This window comes from Eriocheir sinensis, chromosome 20, assembly GCF_024679095.1.
Source record: "Eriocheir sinensis breed Jianghai 21 chromosome 20, ASM2467909v1, whole genome shotgun sequence".
Classification (NCBI taxonomy): Eukaryota; Metazoa; Arthropoda; class Malacostraca; order Decapoda; family Varunidae; genus Eriocheir; species Eriocheir sinensis.
The window spans coordinates 13443915-13465694 of record NC_066528.1 but is presented as its reverse complement, the minus strand read 5'-3'; the positions used below and the strand labels follow the sequence as shown (position 1 = coordinate 13465694).

Sequence of the window (21780 nt, the reverse complement as noted above, 5' to 3'; positions counted from 1 at the left end):
ATTGCTTTAGGCACTAGGTTATATTTTGTGTAAAAGAAAAAAAATATACATAAAAGGAAATAGTATTTATTGTACAAAAAAGTAGGTTTCACAGAGCATATACATATCCATGATTCTTTGTATGGCAGGATGTCCAGTTCATGTCTGTTGAAAATATGTTTCCCAGCAGAGCCAGAGCCAGGAAAAGATTTTGAGCCATTGGTAGAGACAGGGGTGCAAGTAGTATGTTATGGAAATGTGTTCTAGAAATTGTGAGTGTCAGTAAGAAATTATATAGAGGGGCAGATTTGAAGGGAAATTATCAGCCATGGAGGGAAAGAATGGGTATAGAATGTTAGAATATTAACCCGGTAGCAGCGACGGGCTGAATTTGTGGCTTTACCGTGTAGCAGCGACGGGCCAAATTTGTGCCATGATATAAACCCCCCAAATGCTTTGATATATATTATGAAATGGCTTGTCTGAGGGGTGATTTTTTCTCATTTTTCTCGCTGCTACCGGGTTAAGGTGGGCAAGAGGGAGCTGAGAGATTGAGGCCTCGTACAGTAAGAGAGTGAAATAATATGGAAAGGAGGTGATAGGGCAAAGTTATGTATGGGATGAGAAAATGCAACTACCACCACCACCACTACTACTACTAAAATAATAATAATAATAATAATAATAATAATAATAATAATAATAATAATAATAATAACAACAACAACAATATAGCTTTCCTTCAATATACTCTGGATTAACTTGGTAGCAGCGGCAGGCCAAATTTGTGGCTTTACCGTGCAGCAGTAACGGGCCAAATTTGTGCCATGATATAAACCACCCAAAATAGATGATACATACTCTGATCAGAAATGCTTTGATATATATGTATTATGAAATGGTTTGTGTGAGGGGTGATTTTTTCTCATTTTTCTCGCTTGGAGGGACCATTAAGAAACATGATCCCCGCTACTACTGGGTTAAAAGGAACACAAATATACCTAACCTAGCAAGACTTCCAATGGTAGTCTAGCTGTCCCCTGTACTAAAAGATCTTGTCTCCTCAACCCTCATATGCATATATCAACATTAGCTAGAATGGCTAGGGCGGCTTCTGGTCAAGGGAGGCCAGTTACTTGTGAACCAACCAGCCAGCCACCCACATCTCTGAACTTTGAGCCTATACGTGGTGTGTGTTAGTGGTAGTCCATGAAGAGGATAAATTAGTGTATTCACCCCCTATATCAGTCTTTGTGCTCACTTTGTTAGCTCAATCATATGACTTCAAACATGTAATTTTGCTGCGCTTTCCTTAACCCGGTACCAGCGACGGGCCAAATTTGTGGCATTACCGTGTAGCAGTGACGGGCCAAATTTGTGCCATGATATAAACCCCCCCAAAAAGATGATACATAATCTGATCACAAATGCTTTGATATATTTTATGAAATGGTTTGTGTGAGGGGTGATTTTTTCCCATTTTTCTTGCTTAGAGGGACCATTAAGAAACATGATCCCCACTGCTACCGGGTTAACTTCCAGATTAGTGATATGACTCCCCCGAGGCAAAGGAAAGTTGATGGTACTCTCTCTAGGCCAAAGAGGGGTCATTACATGCTTACTAATGTGAGTGATAGTGAAAATACTGGTTTAGTTGTAGTGTGTTGCTCGTGGAAGTCTAGTGCTAATATGGAAAGAGTTAATCTAGAATATGCATGATTTGTGATAGAGAGAGTAATAAGAGCTAGTTTGTGTTGTGCCAGAAGCAGTAAAAGTGGTGTCTTTAGTTTGTGATACCCGCTTTCAAAGACAGGCAAAGCTTTTAACCCGGTAGCAGCGACGGGCCAAATTTGTGGCTGTACTGTGTACCATCGACGGGCCAAATTTTTGCCATGATATAAACCCCCCCAAAATAGATGATGCACAAACTGATCACAAATGTGTTGATATATATTACGAAATGGTTGACGTGAGTGATGATTTTTTTCCCTTTATTCTCTCTTAGAGGGAAGGGCCTTTAAGAAATATGATCCCCGCAGCTACCGGGTTTATGTGTGGCTGGAGGACATGGTGCCAAGAATGTTCCTGAGGATTGATACTGTGGGGAGAGAAAGCACCTGGCCGTCATGAACCTCCCTTCTTAAATGATCTTGAAGAGGGTGAAAGAAGAGAATTAAAGTCTATAGTGAAACCAAACTGTTGAGTCTGTCTGGGCGTTGGCTCCCATGGGTCCTTTTCTCCCCTCTGCTCTGCCACACAGTCCCAACACCTATCTCTTCCTCTCATATGTAAGCTACAGGTAACATATGAGAGGAAAAAATAGGTGTTGGGACTGTGTGGCAGAGCAGAGGGGAGAAATGGACCCGCGGGAGCCAACGCCCAAACGGACTTGACAATTTGGTTTCACTATAGAAAAGTTTAGTTTCATTGTGTTGTCAAATGCTATAAACTTGAAATTTTATCAGTATTGGGTAACCAGCAGAGGCTGATGCCAAAGCTATATCACTGTTCCCAGATCAGCTAAAGACAATCACTGAAGGCAGCGAGTACTACAGCGTATGCCCCCATCTTTGCCTTTATAATTTGAGACATTATTTTCCTACTGCAAAGCCTCTTTACCACAGCTTCCTTGAATTTTCTGTAGCCTTAAAATTTTATATGTAAATTGCATGTTTTCTAATGTCCTTGCTGCAACTATGAAATCTCACATTGCTTTGAGTTCAATACAATGTAACATGAGAGCACTTAGTTGAAGGCAAAGGATAAAAAGATGTGCAGAGGCAAACTAGAAAAATGGGATTTATTTAGAGGCAAACCTGAAAAAGTTTTGCTACTCTTACACTGACCTGCAGATGACATGACTGGAAGTGGTGTGTCTAAATAGTAAATATAAATCAAACATATAAATCTAACACAAAGTTTTAGTAGAAAGACAAATATACACAAAGGAAAGCCTAGGTGGGGCAAATACCCTCCAGAAGTGTGTTATCAAATATTACCTGCACTTACACAAAATACTAAAACAGAATTGTCCCCACAAAAAGAAAGAGTATAAAGCATCAGTGCACACATTCTCATCACTATCAATAATCCTTTAGCTGGAGCTGCCCTGTGTAGGTCGTTTAGCCTCAAGTAGTCTTGCATCTTTGTGTGTAACAGTCATAGTAGTATTAACCCGGTAGCAGCGACGGGCCAAATTTGTGCCATGATATAAACCCCCCAAAATAGATGATACATAATCTGATCACAAATGCTTTGATATATATTATCAAATGGTTTGTGTGAGGGGTGATTTTTTCAATTTTTTCTCGCTTGGAGGGACCATTAAGAAACATGATCCCCGCTGCTACCGGGTTAATGGTTAGGAAACAGTCCAATTAGCAAGAGTAAAGGATGAAATGATACAAATATGCAACTCAACACTCCAATGTAGACCAAATAAGACATCTGGTGGTGTCTAAATTTGTGGCTGAGCTTTCCTTCTCTCACAGAGGGAAGGAAAGAACTGAGGGAGTGCTATTGTTCACTCCACAGCTGATTGCTTAGAAATGAAATATCAGATTCCTTAACGAAATCATGATTCTTTTACAGCTAGTGACTCGCCCGGACTGCTATAAGAATCCCCGCTCCCTCAGGATGTTGTTCCTGACGCGTCCATCCCCTGGGTACTGCTGCTCCAGCTCATCGTTGGGGATGTAGTGCGTCCCGGTAAACTCCTTGAAGTACTTGCCGACGTCTGGGTGACCGATTGGCACTGGCTCTTCATTAACCAACAGATGCTCCTGAGCAGCATATCTGTAAATATGAGGTACATTAGAGTCACCCGGGCACCTTCCTGAGGCACACCAATGGGAGGTAGTAATACAAATTCAAACTGCCATAATTATTTTGGAAAGCCAATGTCCAGAGCTGTATGTGGAGAAAGTGAAGTAAAATGTAGTAATTGTAGAATAATGGTGTTGTGGGTAACATGCCTGGCTCACAATTGAAAACATGTAGGTTTGGGGCTGACAAACCTGGGGCCAGATTCATCACACCCTTTACATGACCTGTTGTTGGTAAGTCTTCTGGTAACTCAGTCCACTACGAATGCTCTTGATCTTTAGGCGACTCAGATGGCAGTGAATGAAGTGACCACCCGGCTGCTACTTCAATCATTGCCACTGAAGCCACCTAAACACAAGGAGCATTCATGCTGGACAGATTTACCAGAAGACTTACGAATGAGAAGTTTTGAGAGTGGCTTGATGAATCGTACCCCTAGCTTGTGGCCTCAGAGTTGAGAACCACCATGTGTGGGCACAGCCTTAACAATTTAAAACTGCAATTCCTCAATCGTACCATCTCCCGAGTATTAAAACTTAGGCCTGATTTTTTTAAAGATAACCAAGGGTAATTTTTGTCACTGATATATGAAGAACTTTATTTTACACACCAGAAAATGAACATTTCACTCGTTATGTCAGATTCATACCACACAATGAGGCATCAAATTAGCTTAGGGGGAGGAGCGTCCTTAGGGTTAGTGGGGGAGGGGAGATGTGATGGCTAAGAGAACTGTATCCTCCTCAAATAGGCCTGCCACCAAAGAGTGCACTTTACTACTCATTCTTAGGGCCGCTTTCACATTCACTTTGTTTGTTTTGATCGTTGCCAATCGACGCTTTAGTTTTCCACGTGAAACTGGCCTCTGGGGGGGAGAGAGAGAGAGAGAGAGAGAGAGAGAGAGAGAGAGAGAAGAGAAGAGAAGAGAAGAGAAGAGAAGAGAGAGAGAGAGAGAGACCACAGGCCCCACAGGATGTCGCCCCACAGGAAGTTTGACAAACCCCACAGACACATAAATAGGTCTCTCTCTCATGCACCTTGGGAGGGGATATCCAGCATACCAATACTACATGGGAAACAGTCCACTATCCACCACAGAGGAAGACGGGAGTATAAGTTACCAGGCTACTAGTGAAGGCAAAATCTGTGCCGACTGCAGCGGATGGGTTAACAGGTAACTGTTTTCTAAGGTTACAATACATGCTTTCCTGATATGAGGTGATTGGTGTGAAAAAAAAATCAAATATACAAAATGAACAAGACTATGAAAAATCCCTATTCCTTCAATTTCTCTGATGGTACACAGAGAACGAACACAGATACATATTCTAACTAATGTCCCAGTTTTTACTTGAATAACAATGCCCATTCTTAAAAAAAAAAATTGCAATATCTAAACAAAAACAAATGGACCAAAACAAAGAAAATGATCAATCTAAATGAAAAGAAACAAACAAATAACAAAGAAAATGATCAATCTAAACAAAAACCAACGGACCAATAACAAAGAAAATTATCAATCTAAACGAAAAGAAACAAACCAATAACAAAGAAAATGATCAAAATAAACAACACCCTTACACAGACACTCATTCATAGAGCAACACGCCCTAGAGTGCTGCCTGCCCCCAAGACCCACCTGTGAGAGCCATCTTGCACCAGCACATTGTAGAACGGCTGCTTGCCCTTGTGTTGCAGGGAGTCCACGCCCATCCGCCTCACCCAGTCTACCGGCATCTTGCACTCCTGGAACATTAAGGGCTGTCTTATTAATCATTTCAGCACCCAGGCACATACACTGCCATAAAGCATAAAGCACTGAAGCAACCCACGTGTTAAGTAAGTAACCCTCACTTGTCAAGGTCACGCGAGCAACTGATGATGAATGTTCTGAGTATAGTGTGTTCGTTTCTTATCCTGGAGACTTGCACCAACTCTTGAACTCTTATCTTTATTTTAAATTATGTAACTGGGAATCAATAGCTGTAAAGCAGTTTGTTAACACTTTCTGATTTCAAATATTAATTAATTAGTTGTAAAGCAAAAGCATGATAATTTAAAGCAGACAATTTCTGCGATGAAAACGAATGCGGCAGTGTGCGGGTGTCTCACGGCCCACCTGAGCCATGTGTTTGCGCCTTATCCCCTCAACCTCACGGTTTGCCCCATGCCATATGACGTTATAACCACAGTGTAACCACAGATGCAAGTCTACTAACACTGTGGTTATAATGATGTTCTGGGTAAGTGCTGCTGTTTCAGAACACCTACTGCAGCATTTCATAAAGGGGCTCAAAAATTAGGTAAATATTAGTTTCCAGCTAAAGTGAAGTACATGCTGTTGACTCCATTGGGGGATTTGATCTTTTTATATACATCTTGTATGGGCGTGGCACACACCCAGCACACCCAGAATATACGCCACTGCATTACATGACGCTCACAGAATACAGGTCAACACTAAAGGTAAAGTTAAGAGTTTGGGGCATGCTACAGCAGTATTTCATGTTAACACAGTTTAACTTCCCTAGGTACATCCAGTTACCCATATATTAATCAGCCTGAAAGGGAGGATGAAAAGCTGGGTGGGCTGCATGCCAACTGCCCTGGCTGGGATTCAAACCTGGGCCTGCAGATTTGTAACTAGGCACGCTAAACACTGCACCACGGCAGCACAACACTAGCATCTTCATCCATGCCTTCATCTTTTTAAACCTGATCTAATTTGATGTGCTTCAAGTCAGTAGTACAGGGTGAATAGCTATAAAAATTAGTAATAAAAAAACATCTTACCTCATCCCAGCCAAATATGACACAGGAGTAGTGGTAGGCCTTGTGGCGCATGATGAGACCGGTAGCAAAAGCGATTCCTGCCTTTCTTGGGTTGGGTGTGATGGGCTTTGGTATGTCAATCTCACTTTTCAGCATCTGTTTACAATCTGTCAGCATCTCCTCCAGTATGGTTGAAGGGTTATGCTCCAGGAGATTCTGACACCCAACTATAATGCGATCATAGTGGATTTCCAGTGTGTAGTAGATTCTGAAAGAGTCAAGTGATGTACCACCACATTTCCAGTGAATGACTAAATATGATTGTGTACATGGTGTTGGAATACTGATATCTGGTTATATAGGCACCATAATTGACTTTTAGTTTAGAAGATTCTGGGTAGGGGCAAGTCTATCTGGATGAGGAATGCAGCATTCTCAACCTCCCAGTGCTGTCTTTTTTTTCTTTTTCTCTCTCTCCTGTTTGTGCTTCTTTCTCTGGTTAACCGGGGAATTAATCCTCACAAGGGTCACGATTAAGATCACAACAGCCATTCTCAGCTGAGTGAGTGAGCAGCTCTGCTTGAAGCGAGTGCAAGGCTCGGTCCACTGATTTCTAGGTCACATTTTTCTTTACTTGAGGCGGACTTACATCCTTGACACGCCTTAATTTTCTACATAACAAGTAGCCAATACTTCCTGTCAACAACCATTGGCTCGCTCATTATGCTGTATTGTTTACTTCTCCTGCTATTCGTGATTTACTCTTAAGACACACCCACAGTGACTTCTCTGTTCAGTTATTTGCTTATAGCATGTAGTCACACTGCACGTGACATGTTTAGTCTTTTGAATGGTCATCCACACTTTCTGACCCTGCCTACTGGGTATCTGTTTTCTGTATCTGGGTCTGGGTATCTGTTTTCCATTACCCTCATTGTTATCCTCCTTGTTAGTGTTTGTCCTATGAGATGTTTACACTGTTGTATATGTCACCCTCCTTGTTAGTGTTTGTCCTATCAGATGTTTACACTGTTGTATATCTGTCACCCTCCTTGTTCGTGTTTGTCCTATCAGATGTTTACACTGTTGTATATCTGTCACCCTCCTTGTTAGTGTTTGTCCTGTCAGATGTTTACAGTTGTATATCTGTCACCCTCCTTGTTAGTGTTTGTCCTATCAGATGTTTACACTGTTGTATATCTGTCACCCTCCTTGCTAGTGTTTGTCCTATCAGATGTTTGCACTGTACTGTTATGGCCATTCCTCTTGTTTGTTCGTTTTCTGGGTCTCGACACAGAGAGGATGGCGGTAAGGTGCTAAGCCACACCTTTGCCCTGTCAACCTTTGGGATGACAGGGATATCTCTGCTGCACATTGTTTATCATCCAAACTATTGCTGGCACTGCACTTAGTTTGTAGCAGTCGGTATGCAACGCACTGAAGGGGGTAAGTTTGTTGTGATGACTGGTGAAACAGGTGGGGGAGGTGGTGAGTTGGGTGGCAGGAGGTGGCGGTGGCGAGGGTGATGCAGCAAGTTGATGCCAAATTTTCTGAGGGTGTCCTGGTGCCTGTCAATGAGCCTTGGCAGACTCAGGGTGGTCAGGGCATTGTCGTAAGTGTGGTAAGCAGGGCTTAAAATGACCCTGAATGCCCTCTTCTGAGCCCTCTTGAGCTGTTGCCTTTGGGTGAGGGTCAGGGGGGATGATCACACCAGGGAGGAAGTCTTACGATGGATTGGCCTGGCCCACAGTGTTATGGACTCGCTCAGCACGAGTAAATGGCTTTGTCAGTACTTGTGTAGAAGGACAAAGATCTGGATCTTGAAGTCCCTTGTGCTCCCTGTCTTACTCTATGACTTTGAGACATGGATGCTAAATAGGGATTTGGAGAGGCAGATTGATGTCTTTTGTAATAAGTGTCTATGCAGAATCATGGGATATTGATGGAGTGACTGAGTCAAACCGGTGATTACTTCGTGAGACTGATTCGAGGCCTATTACTTGCATAGTCCATCAATGCCAACTCAGGCTATATGGGCACGTGGCACGTTACCCAGAAGCCGACCCTGCTGATCAGGTTGTCTCTGTAAGAGACAATCCTGAGTGGAGGAGGCCAAGGGGATGCCCAAAGAGTTCGTGGCTTGAGCAAGTCAATAGATCCCGCCAGGAGTTACTAAGGATGGGAAGGGGGCCTGCATGTGCATGGAGACTTGCCCGGAGGGACCCTCGGAGTTGGCATCGTAGGGTGGGTGATTGAGATTAATTGAGAGTCTGTAAGAGTTTTGTTTAAATAAATGTCCACAAATATAAAACACAGATTGGTTAAAAAGTGCCACAATCACGCATCAGTCTGGTCTAAGTGGATTTCTGGTATGGATTGTTATGAAGAATCTTTAAGCTTTCCAAATCATAGTTAAGGGAAAGTGCATATGAAGGAAGGCTGTTCCAAAGTTTACCAAGGAAAGGGATGAAAGAAAGAAGATTCTTGTTAACTCTTGCATAGATGTGGATGGCCTGGGAGTGAGCTGGCAATGAAAGTCTTTTGCTGTGGGAGGGGAAGAAGCATGCAGTTAGCAAGTTCAGAAAAGCAGTTAGTGTGAAAATAGTAATATAATATAGAGGCAATATTGCGGTGAAATAGAAGAGGTATGAGACTAAGATGGGAATAGTACATGATGGAGAAAAAGGAGGATTCTTCCACCACACCCACCCTCTTGAGGTCACCGAAAGGAGCAAGCATATCTACTTCTGGGCTTGTCTTGCCAACACTTTAGTCAGTGCTGAAAGCCTGAAACACACCTGAACAACAGCTCCTGGATACCGTGGTCGTCAGGGAGGAGCAGACCCAGCAGTTCCGTGGCCGGGCAGTACAGCTCCATGTGGTTGGAGAGGTTGGCTTGCATCTGTGCCACATTCATGATGTTCCTGATCATCCTCTGAAACACCTGCAGTGCCCCACAGGAGAACTGTGACATGTCACCATGGCTTGCCAGCAGGGGAACTCCGGACAGACTCTCCGTGGGACTGAAGAGTCGACCCTTGTCAAACGCGTCAATGTACTTGTAGTCTGTTGTCCTGGCAAAGAAAAAGACAGAAAGGGCAAATGATGAACGGTAATGAAGAGGCTTTTGATTAAGAAAAATTATGAGATTGTCTTAAAAGAAAAATAAATTGAACTTTCAACAAGCAAAATAATCTAGACCATGACTTCTATATACTATACATGAGTAGACCCTTATTTTTTTGTCTGAGAAACCCAGAATTTATTTTTTTCAGAATGAACATAACAAAACAAAGAAATGTAGTGTCTTTAGTAAGCCTGATTAATAAAATCCATGAGTGGCCATTCACTTGGTCAGCTTCTCAACTGTAATGCATAAGACAACAGCAGTAACATTCACTCCATATGGCTGCTTCTGCGTAAACCATTTGTAAACAACTTTTCAGGTCTTTATTTTAGCTTAATTTTTGTTGTGGACAAACCTCACAACTTCAATATAATACCTCAAGGCTGAGCTTTAGATCTTGCCATGGTTCTGTGAAGATCAATTAGTTTTTCACTTCCAAACTGTTCACAAATCCTGGCCACTAGAGCAACACTATGAAGTCAAATTGTTTAATTAACTCAAGCTTATGAGCAACACTAAAATGAACATTTCTTTTGACACTTGCTTGTCTTGAAGCCAATACTAGTTATAAATTATCTGATGTAACACCAATAGCGAATAAATGAAAATATTAAGTGCACTGTTGTCACATGACCAGGTGCCCAAGAAACAAGTTGCTGGGCATGCCATCATTGTGTGGGGGGTTTGGGATGTGAAGAATATGAGTAATGTGTAGCAGTTCTGACCACTTTGCAGGAATGGAGAGAGAGAGAGAGAGAGAGAGAGAGAGAGAGAGAGAGAGAGAGAGAGAGAGAGAGAGAGAGAGAGAGAGAGAGAGAGAGAGAGAGAGAGAGAGAAAAAAAATAGGAGTTTAAAGGGAATGGAAAGGAGAAAACTGGGAGGAAGCAAGTGAAAGATTATGTGACAGAGGGTAAAGAATATCCAGGGAACCACAAACAACAGAGTCAGGAATATGATGCAGCACCTACAAGTGGAATTCTGTTACCATAATTTTATTTTCTTAACCCGGTAGCAGCGGGGATCATGTTTCTTAACCCCTTTGCGCCGGATGTTCAAAAAGCCCGCCTGGCTGATATACGGCATGCTCGGCCGTGTGCGGGAAACCTGAGCCGGCATGTATCTGCTTGTCGCCTCCGTATATTATGCTGCTGAAAGCCCTCATTACATGTATCCCGTATTTGCAAAGCAGCATACACGACGAGTCAACATATACCTGCTATGCATAATATAAACTGCGTCAACGCGAAATAAAAACAAAAAAAAGAAAGGGGAGAAAGGGGCAAGGGGGAAAGAAATAGAGAAAGCAGATGATTGTGTAGAGGAGGAAGAATGTCGAGAAATTATCAGCGAGAGAGAGAGAGAGAGAGGGAGAGAGAGGTGCGAGACGTGATGGTGTCGGCGCCACCGTTGCCAAATTATCATACTCGTAGCCTCGTATTTACCGGTTTCTGAGCCATAACTATTGCCAAAACACACCAATAATTAACCATTCTAATGATAACTGTATATGAAGGCAATTATTGGGGTCGAGGAGGCAGATTTTTGGGTCGGAAATTGGCAGACAGGAGGCCGAGTACGACAATCTGGCAATGTTGGCGCCTCGGTGTCTGAGAGAGAGAGAGAGAGAGAGAGCCAATGAGACTTCCTAATTTTAGACACAAGGTGGGAAGAAGGCGGTGCATACTGCAGCTCATTTTTTGTGATTGGTGGGAACAAGGATGGTGGGAGGAGCAATAGGATTTCAAGGACAGCATACGGCGTCTTTACTTAGTAACCAACACAAAGTACGGGACAACTCAATAGAAGAAGAAACAGAATAGAAATATGACGCCTACGTACGCGTCATCGTATATGCTACTGGGGCTTCATGACGCCTACGTAGACATCATCGTATTGAAAGGGTTAATGGTCCCTCTAAGTGAGAAAAATGAGAAAAAATCACCCCTCACACAAACCATTTCATAATACATATCAAAGCATTTATGATCAGATTATGTATCATCTATTTTGGGGGGTTTATATCATGGCACAAATTTGGCCCGTCACTGCTACACGGTAAAGCCACAAATTTGGCCCATTGCTGCTACACAGTAAAGCCACAAATTTGGCCCGTCGCTGCTACACGGTAAAGCCACAAATTTGGCCCGTCGCTGCTACACGGTAAAGCCACAAATTTGGCCCATTGCTGCTACACAGTAAAGCCACAAATTTGGCCCATTGCTGCTACACAGTAAAGCCACAAATTTGGCCCGTCGCTGCTACACGGTAAAGCCACAAATTTGGCCCGTCGCTGCTACCGGGTTAAATACCAACATATCCTTCCTGAACACACCCCCACACACACCCTCCCTCCCCTCAACTCCACATTCTCTCTCTCTCTCTCTCTCTCTCTCTCTCTTTCTACTCACCCCGGTACATTCCAGCGCACCAGGAAGTGTGTTGGGAAGTTGACGGGTTCAAGGAGGATGCCGAAGCGGTGACACACAGCCAGATACAAGATGCTGAGGGTGATAGGGATGCCCGTCCTGGAGCTGAGCACCTCGTTCAGCAGGGAGTTGTTGAGGTTGTAGTAGTCATGGCTGTTCCCCTCAAATTTGAGCTGAAAATTAAGAAAATGACTTAATTTGTTCTATAGTATGTAAGAGGAAGTGACTTACTGTTCCACTACTACTACAGGTAACTCTCGATTTACGCAAGTTTGGTTTACGCGTTTTTGAAATAATGTGGGGTCTAAAATCCAAATAAATGTTTAATTTACACGTTTTTTTTCACTTATAGGCGATATTTTATGGAGTGGCCACCAGATGTCTCACGCAACTGTACTCACACGGCGCCGCGGCCACACAGCTGAGCTCAGTTCTTCCTACGTGCCACTTGAACAACAATACAGTACCCACGCTGCCACACTATTCAACAACAACACCCTCGCTGCTCTGCTACCACGAGGGGAAGGGCAGCCAGAGGAGGAACCACGAGAGGGAAAGGAGTCAGAGTGGTACAGTAGGCAATAAAGGTACAAACCTACCTCTTGTTTGATTTACATTGTTTTTGATTTACGCGACCTCTTCAAGGACATAATACTTGCGTAAATAGAGAGTTACCTGTACTACTACTACTACTACCACTACTTTTACTACTACTACAGAAAAAAAAAGTTGAGGGCAAGGAAACACTCATCATAACCAAGGTGTTTGAATGTACATGGTTGGCCCCATCAACCATTTGCACACCATTCAAGTACACCTCACCCAAGCACCAGCAGTGACGATGACTATAATATTGCTACTGATCGTCCATGATGAATTGTGGTCCACTGATACTGCGAGGTCAAACATGAGCTCTCAATTCAAAAGTGAAACCTTGGTTCATGCATTGTTATAAACACTACAATTTTTCCAGCTTCGCATTCAATACATCCATTTCACATTTTATTATAAACTTTCACACTATCTTGAAATCTTGTAACCTTCTCACAGTTGTTTCTCATGAAAGATGTTCTCTTTATAATTGTTGTACTCTCTGTTCCTTCATTAACCCCTCAGCGACGCAAAAGTTTTTCTTGGGGAATCTCCAATGACGCAAAAGTCATCGAAAAATACACTTCAAAACTGAGAAAAAGTCAGAAAAGATGTTTTATAGAAAATTTTCTAGCTCAGCCTGCTGAGAAATCTGTTTCTTTCTAGGTTGCCGCATTTGGCTGGAATTCCATGATTCCCGAAAAATTCCAACTTTTTACTGGTGCAACGTACAGAAAAAAATATTGGAAGAAAATTGCTCATTTAATCACAATAAAGTCTGAAAAATATAGTTTATAATCTTTGACCTTGAAATTTACTGGCTATAGAGAGCCAAAGTTGTGGTGAAACAATAAATAATTTTGGTAAACTTTTGAAGTATTTTTCATTCTGGAATTAATCTTATTGAATAAAAGTTGTAGAAAATAGTCCGTATAACTCAACTGTGAAATCAGTTTATGATTTGGACTGACCGTTCCAACTTTTTACTGGTGTAACGAACAGGAAAATTTATTGAAGAAATGTTGCTGCCTACAGAGCCAGAGTTGTAGTTTTCTTTTTGAAAAAGAAGAGATGGAAGAAAAGAAGTGGGTCCCGTGCAACATGTGGTAAATAAGAATTGGCAAATCGAGAAGCCCAAACCCATAATAAACACAGCCTCACACACACACACGGGCCCCGATAAAAATACCGTTCAAGTTGTGCCGATGCAAACGCCACGCCGCCGACACTCATCATCACCATCACCATCATCAGCCGCCTGTCAACTGCTCAAGCTCAGCGTGTGGTCGGGGCTGCTTGCACACATGCGCCTGGCTGCCCAGATCCCACTCACCATGCTTCCCGCGGCCAATGGAAAGGCCCAGGGGGTGGGTAAGAGCGAGATTGGGAGTCAAGGACCACAACAAGGTGTGAAAAAACCTGGTTTTTAGCAGACTTTTCCCTTTCCTTTCGGGTCATATCGCAATTTCATTTTTCAATAAAAATTGAATTTTTGGGGCCTGGATGGGTGGCCAAGTGAAAGATGTGAACGGTTTTCAATTTTCCCCATAAGAATAATGGTTCAAAGTTTGCGATTTCAACGTTTGCGACCCGCAATGTTGACCTATTCATTGCAAACTTGGAGACAGTGCTATATGGCTTTACTGCGTACCAGCAACGGGCCAGATTCTTGCCATGACTTAAACCCCTCAATATATATATATATATATATATATATATATATATATATATATATATATATATATATATATATATATATATATATATATATATATATATATATATATATATAATATAATGGTTTGTGTGAGTGATGATTTTTTTCATTAATTTGCTTAGAGAGGTTTTTAACCCATTCGTGGTTACCTATGTTACAATGTGTGTACTCCCCCTGGTCACGAAAAATGGAAAACAAAATTTTTGGCCTAATGAACCCAAAAATATCTCCACATAAAGAAAATAACATGGAAATTTCCTCCTTACCTTTTTTTAAATGCCCCGCCGGCATTTAACTGGCACCTGTGGCGCGGCGCTGCCAGACGTAATCTCACCACTGAGATATTATTTTCAACTCTTCCTCTAACAATTGTTTTTCTTTTGCACAACACTACATTCTTATGATATTGTATCACTATAAGAACACAACTAGTCTCAAAATAGTAATTATGAACGGGAAACATAAAAAGGAAATGTGGCATAACAATTGTTTCCTTTTGTACAACACTACATTCTTATGATAGTGTATGACTAGGCTATAAGAACACAATTTGTCTCAAAATAGGCTAGTAATTCTGAACAGGAAACACAAAAAGGAAATGTGGCATAACACGTGACCTACAGGATCGGCGGGAAGGCGTCTGTCTGGCTGGAGTGAGACCACGGGCGGGTGGGGGAGTCACTCTTGGACGAGACGCATTGCTTTCATCTTCGCTTGATGAACTCCGACGTCTTGCCATCTTCGTTCTGCCACCACGTGGTGGATATAAACACCTAGAGGTGGAAGGAGGTGGAGAAGATAGTTGAGTAGGTGATGGTCCAGAGCATATGTTTGAGGAGTAGTCAGCTGCTGCTGTGTCTGCTGGATAATATTCAGATCCACTTGCTGATTGGCTTTCTTCACTTTCTTGAAAAACATAATCTTCATCTTTATCACTATCATCTATTGTAGATTCACTGTCAGTATCACCCTCCTCTTCATTGAAATGAAGCTGAATTTGCTCATCAGTGAGAGCACCGAGTCGACATCTACGTGCCATACTGTATAAGCATGCTCTGAACCAATAAAACTGTTGCGCATAAAGTCAATAAAGTCATCACTTGAGAAATGATGCCTGACACTTCAATAAACGTAATTATAAACCGCTAGAGGCATTTCATTCACATGGAAACAAAAAATAATAAAACGTCATATGACGTGGTTGACCAGAGGGAGTAACAACATTAACACGTCAGGTGACGTGGTTGACCACGAATGGGTTAAGAAACATGATTGCCGCAGCTACCGCGATAAACATCAAAAGCTAAACTTAGAAACAACGTACTTACTTGATTATACAAGACATCATTGATACACATGAAGAGCTGCTGACACCTCTCCCGGTTCCACTTTGAGTTTGGCAGCTTCTCACTTGAGGGGACCAGCGGGGCCAGGACAGCAGGGTGGTCAGGCACAGCGGTGCGTAACTTGCTGCGACACATCTCGGCTATCTGGTCAATCTCAGCAACCATCTATAACATTTCAGAAAATATATTTTTAAACAAATCTCTTCTCTTTTTTAATAAATGCTGAAACCCTGGACACAGCCTTCTTACACATGTGTACCATACGTTTAAGAAACTCCGCACCTTCCAACAACATTGGGCCACATCAACATGAACTTTCAACATAAAAAACTATTCTAGCCAAGAGTTGATTAAATTTCCCTGTCAGGCTGAGGGTGTACAGACTATAATCCATGGCCGCACCTGCTTGATGGTGACGTTGGTGTGGGGCTGGAACCAGCGGGCCAGCAGCATACTGCCCACCTCCAGGGACTGCTGGTCTGAGGGCTGTGCCAGGAACTCCTGCCACTCCCTCCTGCACACCCCCTGGTGCACGTGGCTTATCACCCTCAGGGCATAATACTTCTCAGTCAGGTTTGTGTATCTGTCGGGGGCAAAATGAAACTCATTTACATTATTTGCTCAGTGAGAAACTTTGAGCAGGCAAGGAGGGAGTGCTTGAATAGAGAGAGATGGAAACTCTTTTGCCGTGGCCATCCCCTGGTGGGAGCTCCTAGGAGCAGGCGTCAATGAGATGATGATGACGATAAAAAATATTACTGTTTACAGGAGTTTGATGGGTATATCAAGTTTTTTATACAGCTCTTCTAAATATGGTTTAGTATAATCTGGAAAAAAATATGAGTGTAGTTTTACTCATCAAACCAATTCCTAAAATAACCTTTGATGATGTATCACATTTTTTTCTGATATCTATTAGTGTATATATATGAATACTGATGTAAAACAGATGGTACAATTGTGTTTTTTAAAGATTTTGCCTATTGGTGCTATTCCTTAAAAAGGAAAGGAATTCTAGAGCTGTATACAAGTTCTCTATGTTGAAAAATTCCCTATTTTTATTATGACAAACTTGACTTTAGGTTACGACATGCCTGGGTGTATGATGATTACAATGGGAGTCACGTGTTAAATCTGTTTTTGCAAACACATGCATATTACAGTCACATTTGCTAATTTACTGTCAATGTTCATTTCAGTATAGAGTACAGGTTCCAAATGCCTCACACCCACACCAACACCCAAACAGCACTCAGCACAGAGTGGGTGTGAGGCAGGGGCATGTTATGTCACCATGGCTTTTTGATAGATATATGGGTGGTTGTATGAGAGAAGTGAAAGTCAGAGTAGGCAAGTTAGGCACAAGGCTGAACACGAGAGGTAGAGAGCAGCCCATGGTGGCAGGCCTTTGTGTAGATGATGCGAAGCTACTGGTAGAAGGTGAGAGTCTTGTATAGGATTGTGGAAGGCTGGAAGTGAGAGGTACAGAGCAGCCCACGGTGGCAGGCCTTTGTGTAGATGATACAGTGCTGTTGACAGATGGTAAGAGGATGCTGCATAGGATTGTGGATGACTTTGACAAGAGAAAAAAATTGAAAAGCAGATGTTGGTAAGAGTAAGGTAATGGTATCTGAGAGGGCAAAAGAGCAGGCTATCAGTGTTGCAAAGCCATACAGTGTAAGATGACCTGGAGCCATCAAGTAGTTCAGCGCAAACATCGGCAACACTGGGACAATACTGAAAATTCTTATTGTTTCTTGACTTTTGCTTTGTTATTTCTTACTTTTTTTTTTACATATATCAACATAATGAAGTAACTTGCTTGTTCTTAAACTTAATTTTGCTTCCTCCCATCCCCCTGCTGCCACCAGTGTCATGGGGTGTATTGTCAATTCTCAAGGCACATGAGAAATTGATCTATTCAGGAGAATCAATCTTATTCCCAACACTCAACCTGGGAATTGAACCTTGGCCTTGGGGACAGAAGGCAGACACCTTAGTGACAAGCCACAGGGTATCCCCTCTGTGGCTTATCCTGTGTGCTTCGGTACATTCATTTCTGTCCAAATGTGTTTAGTGTCACTGGGTCACTATGGCCAGTATTGTCCGATGTGTGCGACCCCAGATTTGAGTGAAATGGAAGCCATGGTGACATGTGGCAATCGGTAGGCCACTCCCATGTCAGTCAACAGCAGGAGCATCAGAGCTGGATGCCACCAGTCACATATGGGTTTATTTTGTAGCAATGATTTTTTGGTGGGAAAAAAAAAAAAAAAAAAAAAAAAAAAGTGAGGAGCACGCTAATGCACACCCCATGCTGTTTTGCTACCCTCATATTCATTCCAAATTTAGTTGCTTCTCAACCACTCACAGCTTCAAGTTAACTGGAGTGGACGGGGAAAAGCCTTTAGATACTTTGTCTGCATCTGGGCCAATACAGTCTGTACATGACTGTCACACTCACTGATGGCTGATTTGAAGCCTCAACGATTACCACACGTCACTCAGGGTTAGTCATGCTAAGGACTGCAAAACACTGCTAAGGGAACATCAGTGGCCACTCAACCTTAGGAGTCCTCTTATGAACCTGATCTTTCAACTCAACTAGCTGAATGAATAACATCTGCGTTATTCATTTTTACAGTCTTTTCATACAATGAATAACTATTTTTTCCTTTAAATTTACTACTGAGTTGAAGAGGGCACCTACTTAAAGGAGAACCTCATTTTTTTGTTCTTTACCAGCAGCAGTACCCACTTTACATAGGGCTGCTGCTCCTGTTGCCTCTGTCTACCTTTTGTTTATAAAGTTTTATCTCAAGTTATAAAAGGACCTCTGGAGTGCTGGGGAAAATGACTACGCATACTGTAACATCAAAAGGACCAAAACTAAGTGAACGACAACCCCCCTTTGAGAGGAGGCGGTGCAGGGGCCGCCTGGTCTTGGGAACACTCGCAGCCAGTTAGGGCGCGGAGGAGCTGGCAGTGGCTGGTGTTCCGCCTGGTGACTATCAACAGCCACTGGTTTTCTGGGGTGTCTTACGCAGAAGAAAAATGTGCTTTTAGAAAGTACAAGAAAACTGATGTTTAAAAGTGTTTAAAAATTTCTAAACTGACATGATGATAACACAACATAAGAGCATAAGGAGTCTGCAGTAAACCAACAGTCCTACACAAGCCAGTTCTTATAAACCAATCCCCACCTAATCTCACTAGCTTTAAAATTCTCTCTCTCTCTCTCTCTCTCTCTCTCTCTCTCTCTCTCTCTGTGATTATTATGAGAGGGAACGCACCTATGCTTGCAGCAATATATTTTTTTGAGGTGTCAATGTTGAAAACTACTTGGCTGATGATGCAATTAAAGTTAGGGTTGATGACTGACATGTAGAGGCACTTCAAGCACAAGTCACAGTGCCAGCAGGTTTTAATTTTCCAACTTTTATTCTTTGGTAAATAAGAAAACAAAGTACCTCACACAGAATGCCGGGTGCCTATATTTTGAAAAACTGACTATTATGAAATTGAATACTAGATCCCAGAACATGAAACCAAAGAGAAGGAACCCCCTGCAAAAATAAACATACTATTGTAATGATAATGAATGAATTACAAAAATAACTACTTTTTAGTGAGTGTCACTGGACTTACTGGGCTCCATCCTCAATAATTTTAGTGAGGGCATACTTCATGTAGTAGGCTGCAAAGGGCGTGGAGATGAACATGACATCCACCTCATTGTACACGGCCGTGGTGAGGTGAGGGTTTTGGTACAGCTTGCGGCTCAGACCCGACACCAGTTTCCTCATTTCTCTTCCAAAACAGAATATTTGCTTCACCTCCTCCTGCCAGTCTGTGATTCCCTGGTGTGATGACAGTAAGTCCCATATCTCCGGACAGCTGTGGAAATAAATATTACTACAGTCTGTTTCTGTACAGTCGTCCCTCAAACAGTATGGGGGTTAGGGACCCAGGACCCCCGTGCTATTCGAAAATCCACAACACACAACACACAACACACGGAAACAAACACCAACACACACAAACAATGCATACCCAAACACACGCCCCCCCAACACACACAACACTCAAACAAACACCAACACACACAAACGAATACACAAACACACAGAAACAAACACCAACCCCTAACTAGCCCCATAAAACACGATTAGTTTATCCAGGATACTACAACAACATGGTGTAGGATTCAAGTTATTTGCTGATGACACCCAGTTCTACTTTTCCATCACTGATATTGAAAATACAAGTGCTAAGATCAATAGTGTTATTAATTCAGTCAAGGATTGGATGCATTATAAGCAATTGAAATTAAATGATGATAAGACTGAATTCATGCTTGTGGGGAAGGAGGACACTCTGTGTTATTTTGGTGATGGTAACATGATTATAGGTGGTAATGAAATTCATATTGTTGAAAGTGTTCGTGACTTGGGAGTGTTGTTGGATTCCAATTTGACACTGAAATGTCAGATAAATAATGTCGTAAGGATAGCTGGATATCACCTTAGAAATATTGCTTTTATCAAGAAATACCTGGATGAAGATTCTATCAAGAAATTGGTGATTAACAATATTATATCAAGAGTGGATTATTGCAACTCGATCTACTATAACCTGCCAAAGCTCCAATTAAGGAAATTACAGATGGTCTTAAACAGAGCAGCGAGATTAATCAAAGGAATTCCACCACGAGAGAGAATAACTCCTGTTCTGATAGAGCTCCACTGGTTGCCAATAAAAGCAAGGATAGTATTTAAGTTATGTGTTTTGACACACCAAGCTTTGATTACTGGCCGTCCACCGTATTTGAGAGAATTATTACACGAAATACAGCCAGGTGAAGGCATTAACACTCGCCGAGCCACTTCTGGAATCACACTTCATGAACCACGGTACTCTTCAAATGTTGGATTGCGCGCTTTCAGTTCTGCCGCCCCAAGACTGTACAATAAGCTCCCTCCTGACATTAGAAGAACAAAGGATATCTCCAAATTCAAGAAAGAACTAAAAACATTTCTGTTCTGACTGCTATGATATGGAAGCATTGACAATTAACATGGCATATAAGTTGTGATCAATATTGAAAATTTAATGAATTAAAATATGTGCAGAGCGCTTCGGCGGAAGTGGGACCAAATAAATAAGAAACACAAGTAACAAGTAAACACCCGTCACTCACATCTGCTGCAGTTTATGGCGCCACAGCCTCTGCGTGTCCGTGATGTCCCGCAGCCTGGAGCACGTGCACGCCACCCTGCACACGTCCCGCACCAGCAAGCCATTACAACACAGGATGGAGAGCAGTAGTTCGTCCGGCAGGTCCAGAAGAGTTAAAGAAACCCCGTCCTCCTCGGCCGCCATCTCAGCTGACTGGGGGACAGACAGACGACAGTGTTGCCAGCTCCTCCTCTTCTTCTTCTTTAGACCTGTAACACTCCTCCTCTCGTTCCTCCCTTCTTCTTATTCAATATTCACACACCTTCCTTTTCAGTGTTATGTTATTTTCTAACCTGAAATAAAGTCACTTATCTTCACTTATTCAGACATTTGTGCCCTTTTGTCATGCCCCGGGATTTTCTTTTTCTATTTCCTCTATTTTCCAACACGTCCTCTGCGTGAATCGAAACACGAGAAATTAATCAAGATCAGGGTATTCGTCGGCTGCCTGGGATTGAACCCGCAACCAGCGTGACGGATCGAGAGCCACTCCTTACCGAGTCGGCCAAAGAGGTATGGGAGGTTCTGTGAGGCTCGTTCATCAGGCATAGTCGCCGCACTACACTTTTTTCCCAGCACTGCGCGAGGAACACTTTTGCCAACTTTCTTCTTCTTCTTTCTGTTTCTTTTTGTCCCCTTCTTCTTCTTCTTCTTTAGACCTGTTCCTCTTTTGAACGTTTGTTAGGTCTCTCTCCTTCTTTCTTCCTCTCTTCTATGTGGATTAGTTGTCTCTTATTTTTCAGTCTCTTTTCCCTCCCG

At 42.3% G+C, this 21780-nt stretch overlaps 2 protein-coding genes and 1 long non-coding RNA gene across 10 annotated transcripts in view; 2 read left to right on the top strand and 1 right to left on the bottom strand.

Moving 5' to 3' along the window:
• LOC127001197 (zinc finger protein OZF-like) overlaps positions 1-5066 on the top strand; it is a 58514-nt gene extending 53448 nt beyond the window's left edge. For 6 of the 7 annotated variants that reach the window (XR_007754885.1, XR_007754888.1, XR_007754886.1 and 3 more), the window contains one exon: positions 3571-5066. The gene's annotated coding sequence lies outside the window, so the exon portion shown is untranslated. Of the gene's footprint in view, positions 1-17; positions 1606-3570 lie in introns of those variants that run through there. The other variant, XR_007754889.1, reaches the window with a different exon arrangement.
• Positions 51-21485, bottom strand: LOC127001196 (F-box only protein 21-like). Of its 2 annotated transcripts, XM_050865413.1 has the most exons (10): positions 20984-21485; positions 19432-19680; positions 18695-18821; positions 16186-16368; positions 15766-15948; positions 12112-12302; positions 9375-9650; positions 6598-6844; positions 5444-5550; positions 51-3774 (listed from the first exon to the last, which is right to left on the bottom strand). In XM_050865413.1, the coding sequence occupies exons 1-10, from the start codon at positions 21163-21165 to the stop codon at positions 3591-3593; spliced, it is 1929 nt and encodes a 642-aa protein (XP_050721370.1). In that variant the 5' UTR covers positions 21166-21485; the 3' UTR covers positions 51-3590. The 2 variants fall into 2 exon arrangements, with proteins under 2 accessions (XP_050721370.1, XP_050721371.1); XM_050865414.1 differs by lacking the exon at positions 18695-18821 and having other exon boundaries at positions 16186-16366; positions 20984-21174.
• Positions 12236-12727, top strand: LOC127001199 (uncharacterized). Its single transcript, XR_007754890.1, has 2 exons — positions 12236-12379; positions 12482-12727. It is a non-coding gene; the product is annotated as an uncharacterized LOC127001199 (long non-coding RNA).
• Positions 21486-21780: the final 295 nt, after the last annotated feature.

Coding starts and splice junctions, on each gene's coding strand:
- LOC127001196 (XM_050865413.1), bottom strand. CDS start 21,165: ATGGCGGCCGAGGAGGACGGGGTTTCTTTAACTCTTCTGGACCTGCCG. Junction 15,949..16,185: donor CCAACGTCACCATCAAGCAG/GTGCGGCCATGG, acceptor GAAATGTTATAG/ATGGTTGCTGAGATTGACCA. Junction 5,551..6,597: donor TCATATTTGGCTGGGATGAG/GTAAGATGTTTT, acceptor TTAATGTTCCAG/GAGTGCAAGATGCCGGTAGA.